This window comes from Amia ocellicauda, chromosome 23 (assembly GCF_036373705.1).
Source record: "Amia ocellicauda isolate fAmiCal2 chromosome 23, fAmiCal2.hap1, whole genome shotgun sequence".
NCBI lineage: Eukaryota > Metazoa > Chordata > Actinopteri > Amiiformes > Amiidae > Amia > Amia ocellicauda.
This window is the reverse complement of record NC_089872.1, coordinates 19,501,880-19,514,611: the sequence shown is the minus strand read 5'-3', so window position 1 is coordinate 19,514,611 and position 12,732 is coordinate 19,501,880. Positions and strand designations below refer to the sequence as shown.

Here is a 12,732-nt window from a genome sequence, read left to right as displayed (position 1 = left end):
GCAACCTCACTGAAGCGGCAAATACACAACTGCGCCACGCAAGTGTGTGCGTCGGCCCGGTCCACTCCCGTCAGCTACATCTTTGTCGCATCGGTCTGACATCGGAAACAAGAGACAAATAATTGATCAGAGCTTCCCTTCCAGACTTTGCCTCAGATTATACCTTCATAAACATAATCATTCGACCTTTACAGCAAATCAATAACGACAACATTCAAATATGTTATGAGAGACAACAACTATATAATGACTGCTATTAGTCCGAGACAGTAATAGTAATATTGCAAGGCAAGAGGATTCTTTTGCCGTAATATTTCACACAGAAATCGGAGCATAAAGATGTCCCCTTACATCTGTACAGACTCACAAACAGAAAGAGACACAATCCTGACACATATGGTTGCTGAAGGGCCTGGAAGACACTAGAACATCCGATATGCTACAAAAGCAAATCATTTATAATCTTGAATAATTACAGTGGTGTTTAGTGGGAGGGTTGTGTCATTTTCACCAGCGAAATAAACATCTCAGAGATCAAGTGCTGAAATATATATTCACAGCTTTGTTGCAGGATTGTGGGAATACACCGATCAGCCATAACATTATGACCACCTGCCTAATATTGTGTAGGTCCCCCTTTTGCCGCCAAAACAGCGCTGACCCGTCGAGGCATGGACTCCACTAGACCTCTGAAGGTGTGCTGTGGTATCTGGCACCAAGACATTAGCAGCAGATCCTTTAAGTCCTGTAAGTTGCAGACCGGGAACACCCCACAAGAGCTGCAGTTTTGGAGATGTTCTGACCCAGTCGTCTAGCCATCACAATGTGGCCCTTATCGGAGTCGCTCAGATCCTTACGCTGCCCATTTTTCCTGCTTCTAACAAATCAACTTTGAGGACAAAATGTTCACTTGCTGCCTAATATATCCCACCCACTGACAGGTGCCATGATAATGAGATTATCAGTGTTATTCACTTCACCTGTCAGTGCTCATAATGTTATGGCTGATCATATTTTAAGAGAAATTGCCTCCCGGACTTAATTCAATTTACCTTTCACCGGTAAGAGCACACCTCCGTTTCTGAGGAAAGGTCAGTGACATCCCTTGTTATTTTTAAAGGTACAAATGAAGGAAAGCGACCTGAAACAGAGGAGCATGTGAGTCGAAGGTCATGTGCATCAGTGTGCACAAGATTGCGGATGGTTAATTAGGCCGCTGGCTGTGTTTACAGTTTAAGAGCAGATCTATGGGACGCCTGGATCAAACATTTTACATCGGCTGGGATCTTGATTGTCCCACCGACAGTGCATTCTGGGAAATAGAACATAGGAACATAAGACAGTGTCCAGTCGAGAGGAGACCATTCGCCCCATCGTGCTCGTTTGGTGTCCAATAATAACTAAGTGATCCAAGGATCCTATCCAGTCTGTTTTTGAATGATCCCAAATTGTCTCTTCAGCCACATCGCTGGGGAGTTTGTTCAGATTGTGACGCCTCTCTGTGTGAAGAAGTGTCTCCTGTTTTCTGTCTTGAATGCCTTGAAGCCCAATTTCCATTTGTGTCCCCGGGTGCGTGTGTCCCTGCTGATCTGGAAAAGCTCCTCTGGTTTGATGTGGTCGATGCCTTTCATGATTTTGAAGACTTGGATCAAGTCCCCACGTAGTCTCCTCTGTTCCAGGGTGAAAAGGTTCAGGTCCTCAGTCTCTCAGTAGGACTTTCCCTTCAGACCTGGAATAAGTCTGGTTGCTCTCCTCTGAACTGCCTCTAGAGCAGCGATATCTTTCTTGAAGTGTGGAGCCCAGAACTGTCCACAGTATCCAGATGAGCTCTAACTAGTGCATTATAGGGTTTCTTCTCCTGGCTACAGAGGTAATGCCCTTCAAAGACCAAGATGTAACTTCAGATGCCTTCCAGGATATTAATTAATACCTCAAGGTGACCAAGTGGACAAGGAAGAGGGATTGTAAACAGGAGCTGCCTGGGTTAAGTCCTGGCTCTGCCCATAACTCAACACATTTTCCCCCGAGCAAGCTACTTAACCCACCCCTGCCCCATCCATCAACTGACACACAATATTGCAGTTGTGTCGTATCTAAGCAGCAGCAGCTGATACTGTAGGTGATATCCAGTAACAGCTGCTGCTAAATTACTAATTCTTACATCAAATTATATTATAAAGAGTTTTGTGTTGCTTAACGATGGATAAACAGCTTCTGAAAGGTTCTACCAACTGTTCGTTTTTGATTTCCTTGCAGCACGATACAGTAAAATAGACGTATAAATAGTTGGGCCTCAAACAACGTCTATAAACGATCAGAATATTATTATCCATTTCCATTTGTGTTACAGTGGTAAATATTTAAACACACGCCACTGGGCCGACACAGACTTCTGTGTTTTTGCGGCATTAATAATTGAGTTGCCGGCAACATGTTTTAGACTGACAAGAATACACGGGATGCAGATTTCTATAATGCGAGAAAGAAACAAAAAAAAAAACCCATCATGTAAATGATGTATGTATCAGGAAAATAAAACAAACAAACAAACAAACAGCTCAATAATGAATGCAGATGTATGTTCTGAATACTTAAGAAGTCAGATTGGTAAGAAAATAATCTGGAGACAACTCGAAAACCTCTGCGGGAGTACTTCATTTCAATACTTTCAAGAGAGACAGAGAGGGAGACAGAAAGAGACAGAGAGAGTAAACTTGTATAAACTTGCCAATAAAGCTTGTTTTGAATTTAATTTGAGTTTAATTGAATTGACAGAGAAAGAGAAAGAGAAAAGAGAGAGAGAGAGAGAGAAAGTTGTATAAACTTGTCATGTCATGTCATGCCAATAAAGCTCGTTTGGAATTGAATTTGAATTGAATTGAGAAAGAGGGAGAGACAGAAATAAAGAGAGACAAAGAGGGACCGTGAGAGAGAGAAGAGAAAGAGAAAGAGAGTGAGAGACACTTGTACAAACTTGTATAAACATGTCATGCCAATAAAGCTGATCTTGAATTGAATTTGACTTGAACTGAATTGAGATATGGAGAGAAAGAGGAACAGAGAGACAGGGAAAGTGAGAGAAAGAGAAAAAGAAAGAAAGAGGGAGAGAGAGACGGCGAGCGCAAACCGCGGATCCGTGCAGAGCCCTCAACCCGCCGGCTCATCACACCCTGACAGAAACAAATCTGCGGAGCCAGGGGGGTCGCAAGGTGACCAGGGAGAGTCTGTCTGCGCTGAATTATGTCTCCACACGAGCGTCTCCGGACCCCCGCCATCCATCACGCCTTTCCCTGCCGCCACACGCTTAAACGCTGCGGTGCGTGTGCGCCGTGGAGGGGCCGCGCTGAGGGACTCCCCTGTTTTTTTTTACTTCCCATTCCGGCACTTCTGCGTTTTGAGAAGTCAGTCCTTCATTTACGGTAAATTACCCCCCAAAATGTAAAAACATCCAGAGTTTACATCCCTAAAAGTCTGCAGTCTGCGCTCTGCCGCTCAGACCCAGTTTGAATAATGAGGTAAAGAAACACACAAAAACAAACGCAAACACCGCCATCGAGCAGGAAAAATCCATCGAACCGATGAGCACAGATCTAAGGGCTGTGATTCCATCTAGTATCTATAAGATACACAAGATCAAGCTACTAGATGTTTGTGTCTGCTCTCTTTTGTGCTTGGAGTTGTACTACACATTTGTCAAGGCTGAGATTACTTCTCTGTCAATGACTTTAACGATAAACTTAAACTTAAACCCAGCTGCTGTGGTGACATCTGTGCCGGTGTGTTGTTTGTTTTTCTCCCCCGCATTAATAATGAATAATATTACATTCCCAAAAAGTAAATCTCCAGCCGAGCACGAAGCCAGTAAAGTACAAGAGCGGTGAAGCGAGAGGAAAACAAAACCAATAAACAAACACAACGGTGACGACAACAACAACAGGCTCGGTCCCCGCGGTGGGCCGTGCTTCCTCGTATCATGCCGGTTCAGCTGTGAGACACGTCTTCCGTCTCCATTGCTGGCTCTCCTTCACCTTTGACAGGGCGCCCAATGAAGACCGATGGCAGACATTAGCGGAGAACAGACTCACCTGCGCAGGGCAAGGAGTAGCCGATCTGTGCATCGTGGATGAACTGCCGGTCGTTGAGGCGCGTCACGCAGTAGAGGCGGAAGCAGTCGAGGCAGATGGCGTGGCGAGACGCACACTGGTACACCAACACGGGGCTCCTGGGAAAACAAGCGCAAACACAGCGGACAAACCCTTACAATCATTCCTGTTGCCCACTGGAATTATGATGTTTTATTTACCTCTTGATGTTAATGAACACATCGAGAGAAGACTCTCCCTGAAAAAATTTGTCTGATGAGTATGAAAATGATGTGACTCATATGCTATGGCCTTTGCAGTCACCAGATCTCAACCCAATGGAACACCTATGGGAGATTGTGGACCGACGTGTTAGACAGCGCTCTCCACCACCATCATCAAAACCTCAAATGAGGGAATATCTTTGGAATAATGGTGTCCATCCCTCCAGTAGAGTCCAGAGACTCGGAGAATCTGTGCCAAGAACATTGAAGCTGAGACACTTTGTGTGGGTTTTTCCTTTAATTTGTCACCCGTCTGTATTTGTTTTGCGTCTCTTCTTCCAAGAACAAACCTTATCTGGATCTAAGGAATGGACAATAAAATTTGTTACACATTAAGTTATACACAGTGGAACTTATTTCTGCCTGTCACTAATAGCCTTCACACAAAGACAAACCTCAAGATGTTCGTTAAAAAACAACAACTCCCGTGGAATCACCAATCAGCCGCAATGTCACCCGTTTGACCTTCTTCTCAATCTAATCTATAACCCGGGATGTACTCTGTGTTTCTCTCTGCTCCCAGAATGGTCCAACAAGCGTTCATTAGTGGTGACTGATCTCTGGTTCAGCCCCTGCTGCCGGGACGCGAGAAGCAACCGCTATTTCACCGCAGCGAGAGACGCCTTCCCTTATCGCAATGACCTCGCCTTGAACTCTCCTCCCCAGGGCCTCTCCGAAGGGGCGGCTCGTCCAGTCGGTCCTGTACGCCGGCACTGATTCGGCAGAAAGAGGCACAGGGCTGCGGAGGCGGTTAAATCTTCCTAGAGGAGTCAATTTCCACATGTAGGACGGGGTGTCACAGACAGCGGGGGAGATTGTCGAATCGGTCAATCTCAAACAGACAGCCTCGTTCTGAATCCAATCAGCTACTCGACAACTGTGTGTGAAAATGTACTCTAAACGCACAATGCATTAAGGCTAAATGCGTCAGTTTCAAAGATTTACCGAACACCGTTCCCACCGTTACAAATCGGAGGCGTCTTCTATTAAATGGTAAACACCGTAAGCAGTAAACAACCAGGGGACTTCAGATTCCTCACCGTGCAGACAAAGAACGTCTGACACAATTTTACACGAGGAGGAACAGGGGAGTTGAGGCATATCTGTGGTATTTCATTTCTCCTGCCCAATTCGTGGTGCTTTAACAAAAGAAGAGTGTTGATTATAGTCGCTGGACTTCCGAGCTTTCTCCTGCCCGAAGCCTCCTATTAAATAAAGTGAATATTCAGGGCCTCTGTGATTATCATAGTGGGGAGAGACTTCATCCGTCACCACCAGAAGCAGATAAAGACAGACCACGTCCTTCTGGAAAAAGAAAAAGCTGCAATCTCTCCCCGATTTGAAGACTGATCTTGTTTAGATAAGGAGCTCGCGGGGAAATACAACAGACAGGCCACTTTCGGGGGGTCGGTGGGAGGCGCGTGACAGGCGATATTAATGGGCTGACAGCCAACCTGGGGGCAGGTCTGGACGCACAGCAACTCTTTAACATAAGGAGTTCTCCCTCCCAGACAGAGGCAGTGAATTAAACAGTGTATCAAATGAAATGGCGAATCCCTTCCCCGGCTCCCGCAGAAACCTCGTGGGCAATCTCCCACCGCGAGCAGTTCATTTTCTCTCTCTCTCTCTCTCCCTTTCTTATTTATTTATTTTTCATTTTCTTTTTTTCCCTCTCTGCCCACTCTCTCCCCACACGGGGGTTATTATATATAACAGACCTGCCTACCTGCACAGACTCCTAAGGACAAATCGTATAAAAGTTTTCTGGGTGCACCAAGTACCATTTCTTCCCAGCTTTTTACAACTAAGTTAGTTAGTCCTACTTAGTGGAGTCAATCACAGATTGGAGGAAAATACAGAAATGTCTGGGAAGGAAATGATTAATATTAAAAAATGTATTGATTTGAAACAGCTTGGGAGTGTCTGAGTGTGTGTTAGTATGTGTGTGTGCGCGTTTGTGTGTATAGTGGGAAATGTTGGTGTGGAATTTATTTTGGTGGATTTGATTGAATCGCCAATTATACTTCCACCAAACCAGCCGCCAATCCCACTTCTGAATACGTTGCAGGGAGGAAGAGAACATAGTTAACGTGATGCATTTGACCAGCAATTTCTAAATTACAGCAACTTCAATTTTAAAACACTTTGTGTAAGCGGAGATCTGTCTGTAGTACCTGACTGTGAGACTTTCTGGACAGGTTTTTGAAGACTCCCATGCTTGTAAGCAGAAATAAACTACTAATTTTCTCATAAAAACATGTTTAGAATGTCTTTTAAATTAAACATATTTTTGTGTTAACTAAAGAGTTTAAATTGCAAACATCTATTTTTTTAATCGCCAATTAAAATTCCTTTTATATCTTCAAAAGTAGCAGATCCACCAAATTTAATACCAAACAATATTTCCCGTTGCACAGTATGTGTAAGTGTGTGTGTGTGTGTGTTTGTGTGTTTCTGTCAGCCCATCGAGGAGGAGCCTGTTTGTACGTCTACCTAACCGGGAAGCCTTGCTGTCTCGCTCTGTCAGCTTCCCAACTCTTTGGGAAGGAACACCAACCCGATCAGCGAGGAAGTCTCCTTAATGACGAGAAAATTGTTAGCTTAACCCGCCGAAGAAAAGGTCACAACTCGAGGCACCGATCATAACTTTCACCATAAAGCCCGGCTGATTGCTGCAGTCCCGCGCGCGCCGATTAACTCCTCTGGCTGCGGGGCAACTCTGCCTTAGGAGAGCCGATGATTTACAGTGAGCGAAGGAGGGAGATAAATGAGAGCGGAATCTTAAAGGAGGTAATAATACCTCTGTGTTCTCATGCCACGGGCTCTTCCCATTTAAATTTATTCATGGCTTTTACCGTTTCCTTCCGAGGACTGGCTGGATTTATCGCGCACGTCTCTGTGCGGTGCTGCAGGTGCTTGGCCATGGAAACAGGGCTTTGAAAAGTGAAGCGAACGCCACCATTAAACCCACAGTTTAATTGGCGTTGACATAAATCACAGCATCCCCCTCCACCCCGGCGTCTTAGGTGTGTTTGTTTTAGTTGAGCTAAATTCCCTTTTTCAAACCCTATAAGCTTGAGTTTCGGGCGTGAGGGATATGGGCAAGGCGAGTGTTTATTCATAATCCCTTTCAAGTCTTTTCAAGTCTTTTCAAAATGCAGGGAGAAAGGATGGCGACCGGCCAGTCCGCAGAGAACCCGCCCCTGTGCCAGGAAGCCATTGCCACTGGACGTAGTTGGCAAAAACAGTGGCTGCCTCTTCACGAGTTGGTGGAGGTTGGCACAAGCTTAATCTGGTTCGAATCAGGCAAGAAACATCGGAGTCGGACGTTCCTTCTGAACCCGGGAGGGAAACCGGACCTTGGCCAGGCATACGGCTGCAGGCTTCCAGAGATAGGAGGAGTAAGTAAGAAAATAAATAAATACACTAATATATTCCTTCAATCTGATTGCAGTTGTGAGGTTTCAAAAAGGTCCACTCTTATGTGCCTGGGCACGTATTCTGTGTGATGTAAATCAGGGCTGTCAGACTCCAGTCCTGGGGGGCCTGGCTCCTTAATTGGTCTAATTAAACAATTCACTGAATTAACTGAACACTTATCTCTCCAGACTCAGAAATGTTCTGTGGGCTCAATGTTTTGAACCAACAAATTATAAGATATTGGCTACTAAAATAAAATCTGAAAGTTAGAGTTAGAGTAGAGTTAGAGTAAATACTGACACTACTTAAGTAATTTGATCAACTGGATCTCCTGTTGGAACAAAAACCATGACTGGAGCCTGACACCCCTGATAATGAGGTAAAGATGGGAGTTTGCCGGGACCTGTGACTCGGGGGAATCGCGGTGGCTCTGCACGGCTCACAGAGAGACGCTATTTACTTATCTGGATCTTCGCACATCCCAACGCATTACAGCAAACAAGAGTCCAGAGAGCAAATATCTACTCACTTGTCGAAGATCATTATGGTGCACAAAACACGGATGAAATTTAACCAGTCTTTCTAGGAAACGTTTCTCTAGGTGACTTTTCCACACCCGGCCTTATCTGAGCTTCTGCCAAGGTAGAAGATCGGTGATGTTCTGATCGACGCTGCACAGAACGAACGGGGGCCCACGACGCACGCAGACCCAGTGAACGCGGCTTCTCCCACATGTCCATATGTGGCTGAATTCACAAGCCTACATTAGCAGGATCAGTAGGGTGCGCAGAGCTCCCGAGACGGCGGTTAGACTATTAAACACTTCTCAATGGATGCGAGACTCCGCAGAGATGGGAACTTGAGGGCTGTGTCACATCTAATGTGTCTTTAAAAAGGAAAAGTCTTGAAGTCGGTCTCTTGGGCCCAATTGTAAAGCATGAAAGACCGCACTCGTGCTGCCCTGCGTTACATATCATACGACTGTAAAAGCCCACTTTACAAGAGATAATTTACCTTGAAGGGCCAGTTTATCACTGTCGGAATCAGTTAAGGTTTCCAAGGCTAGCGAGGAACAGCTTAAAAAATCATTATGACAACAGAAGGCAAAAGTTTCAGTATTAAAAAATCCAGTCGTATTTTAATATGTCTTTCCTGTGATCCCCTTCCAACTACTTTTTTTTGTTTTGTTATGTTTTGATCCTAACCCAGTGAGAGGATAGGAGACACCAAGCCGACACCACAAACGAGAGATGCTTCTTCCGGAACACACACTTCTGTTTTAGGCAACCAGCTTTAAAAGGCAGTAAACCACGGGGACACACAGGCCCGTTCACTCCAGACTTACGTGACGTCCGTGCAGGCAATACAGGGGATTCCTCTGCTGTTGGGTGTTATGAGGTCCAGGGCCACGGAGGTGTCGCTGTCGGAGGTGGGGTGGGCGCCGCACTTCAGGTAAAACTCCTGCGAAGCGAGAGAAGAGAGGTAAGACCGTGAACCGGGCCGGGACTCTCGAGCCCTTGGGTGGCTGCCGGTTACTCGGCACATTCCTCTGCGCATCAGTGTTCGACAGGTCCACTTGTAACGGCCAGCGTATTTTTAAACGCCACCGAGGGTTCGGCGCTCTGTCCAGCTCAGCCCCAGAGAGGCACTGGGAGATTTTCATACGATTAATTATTTATCAATTACACGTCGCGTTTGTTATTTCGATTTGTCTCCCCTGTCGATTCCAGCCACAACAATAATCAGGTCATTATTAGTGCTTAATAGCTCTGTGAGGATCCGTCTTTACACTTCTAAAATCAACCCTAATTAAGCGCACCTCCGCTCGCTGGCATTGAATTAGAATCAAACGCCGTTAAGAGCCGAGGACGGGCCCGAGTCACTGTCTGGTGACTTCTCGTTAATTAAGTGAGGAACTGTAAATCACAGATGCTTTAACTTCTCCGCCGTTACAAAGCAGTTACACCTCAACAGAAGTGTAACTTTAACCCGTATAGAAAATTTCTCAGTGGGGTCCCACACCTACTCACCCAAATGATCATTACCTTTCATTAAAAAGTGATGCCCTAACCTCGGTTAAGTGTACATGAAATACTGGCCCAGCCTAGCGCTTCATTACCAGCCATTACTCCCAGCATTAAATCTGAAGAGCACTAGAAGAGATTTTTTACATCTGTCTCCTTAAATTTTGTATGTGGTGCTTTAATATTGCATAGAATTTATATAAATCCCAAAACCGAACATATTACTTTTCAAAGCAATAACAGGGGGACGCTTTCTGAGCATCTCTGGATCAAGCGGCTATCAAAATATCATCCTAATACTGTCACCGCTGCGTTATAACAAATAAATCTGCTTTAATTAGTTCGGTAAATTAATTAGCAGGTAATCTATTTGTTGGATGGATATTGATAAGTTGGAATAAGTGATAATTAGGAATCTCAGCAGTGTAACTATCTCTGAAACCGTTCTACAGGGATGGGGGGACGCCACGCAAGTTATTGCAAGTGTTTTATTACATCTCTGAAGAAATAGGTCATTCGCAGTTATATTTTATTTATCCACATCCCATTTCTACTCTTCTCCTCTCGCAAAATAACAGTATCAGAATCGAAAAGTCTCTGAAAGATTTTCTGGCTGCCACGCTTTGAGCCTCCCGTGTAAGAGCCACCGGCTAACAAGACAGATCTTCAATTGCAGATGAAAGCCATTCACCCCGTCTGCAGCTCAAAGGCAGGAGAAAAAATAGGATCTAGGAGTCCTTCATCACAAGAGTCAGGGCGCAGTATCTCCTGATCATCAGTAATACATCAACCCTGACACTTATTAAATAATATTTTGTTTTACCGCAATGAAAAAAGGACAATTTCATCAAATCATAAAGTCACGGAAACACATGTTCCCACTAAAGTGAGCCGTGTTTTAGTCGGCCGTGATAATTGCTTCGGCAAACTGGTGCATCTTCAAACAAGATTATTAGAACAACAGATTGTGGGAAAGACACACCAAGAGAAAAGACACAATCCACTCATTAATTCAAATTAATAACCTTTCTGTAAGAATTAAATGAAGATTGGTGAGCTGCAGCATGTTTCAGGTGAGGAAAAAGCTAATCTTAAACATCGAAATCCCCATTTCATACTGTAATAAATATTAATGATGATTAGCTTATTTCATTAGCTTGTCCAAAGTTTATAAATGGTTGGTTTTACATATTTATTTTTATCCGTAAAATTAACATCCCAATCCTCATTTGCAACAGATCTGGCAATTAACACCTGGATAATGTTCACAAACTGTGATACTGCACCGCACAGCAGAAAAGAGAGACTTTCCTCTAAACCCCATTGTGTCACATCAGTTTCCTGCCCTATTTTTAGGCCAAGCGACAACCTGAAAGCCAACCCCAGACAACGTCGACATACAAACCTACACACAATCCATTCATCTCCGTAGAAAAACAACCCTGACCTCAGCAAAAGCCTAGGTTTCTGGGTACTCGAACCCTAACCCTAGTCTAGAGTAAAACGTTACCCCAATTAACTTAATCTGAAGGCAGAATTTGGCCAAATAACTCAAAATTATGCTCTCAAAACAACCTACATATACCTATAAGACCATTCCTACCTTCACACACCAGTGACACACAATAACACATGGGGTGGAACATAATAATTAAACAATGAAAAGGCGTGTTTTCTCTTGCAATTACATGACTTTAAAGTTGGCACCAAGTTGTCATTTTGCGGTTTCTCACAAACCCTTTTGGAACGTGTTCGGTGTGCCAAATAGCAGATGTAGATTATCAAAAGCATTTCTTAAGAAGTAAACTGGAACTGGAATTACTTGGCTTGACAAGTACATCAATACACATAAAAAAGCTAAAGAACATGCCAATATTAAAGATAGCAGCCGTACATTACAAAGTGAAAATGAAATAAAAGAGAATCGCCGCAATGAAAACTTCTATAAAGTTGCGGTTTCCGTCTAATGAACTCTGTAAAAGCGCCCATCGATCGGCTGTCGGGCGAAACGGACTGAGAAGGAAGCAGAGCGCTGAGCATTTTAAATTACATTTTGTTTTGATAGTAACTTAAACATATTGCATTTAAACGGCAATAAATTCAAAGGACAACAAATCCATAGGAGAGAAGAAAGAAATCGTTCAATCAATCATCGTTCACGGATGGCAATACAACAGACAAGGAGATTTTAGGGAACAAAGGGAGCTGCATCTTCGGAGAATAAGCCGCTTGGATTCTTTCAAAGACGACAAAGTAAACAAGCAGAAGAAAGTGAAATTAAATGAGCAGAAGATTTGAATGGAATAAAAAATAGGACTACATAGTATTTTGCAAATAATGACTCTTGAAAATGTATAACTGATACCTAAAATACCAGGCAAAACGAATAAATCACCATCAGACTATATTGATCCACTGCTGGATGAAGGCTCCCAAAGATGTTTCCACTAGCTTCGATCTACAGCTTCTTTTTTAATCTCTTGGGATCCATTCAACAGCTACCTTGGTCCGTCTTTGGTCTGTTCTTCTCACAGTGTGTCTGGCCCATTGCCATTTTAACATTTTCACTCTATTTTGGCTTGTTCTCGGATCCATTCATTTATTTTTCTCACTCTTTTTATTCCAAGCAGACATCTTTCCATGCTCCTGTGCGTCGCCTGCAGTTTGTGTAACACCTTTGTGTTTAGTGAACAAGTGTGTAAAGATGTGAAAAGAGTGAAATGGCATGGTTGTAGTCTGCGGGTCTGACGTGATATCTCTGACGTTATATTAGATCTAGCTGTTCAATCAATTTCTCAAAGCACAATTGCATCCATAAAATAGTCTGTCAGAAAGTAAAATGAAATGACTAATAGATACATGATCACAGAGACTATAGGACACACACATTAGTGGGCGTCTTAATTAATACACAAAAATACA

General features: G+C 43.8%; 1 protein-coding gene across 3 annotated transcripts in view; it reads right to left on the bottom strand.

Annotated features, from left to right (window-relative positions):
• Positions 1–12,732, bottom strand: part of prkn (parkin RBR E3 ubiquitin protein ligase) — a 111,454-nt gene that overhangs the window by 40,962 nt on the left and 57,760 nt on the right. For all 3 annotated transcript variants that reach the window (XM_066696473.1, XM_066696474.1, XM_066696476.1), the window contains exons 6-7: positions 9,132–9,247; positions 4,086–4,222 (exon numbers count right to left, since the gene is read on the bottom strand). In XM_066696473.1, the coding sequence (XP_066552570.1) occupies positions 4,086–4,222; positions 9,132–9,247 (253 nt within the window). The remainder of the gene's footprint in view (positions 1–4,085; positions 4,223–9,131; positions 9,248–12,732) is intronic.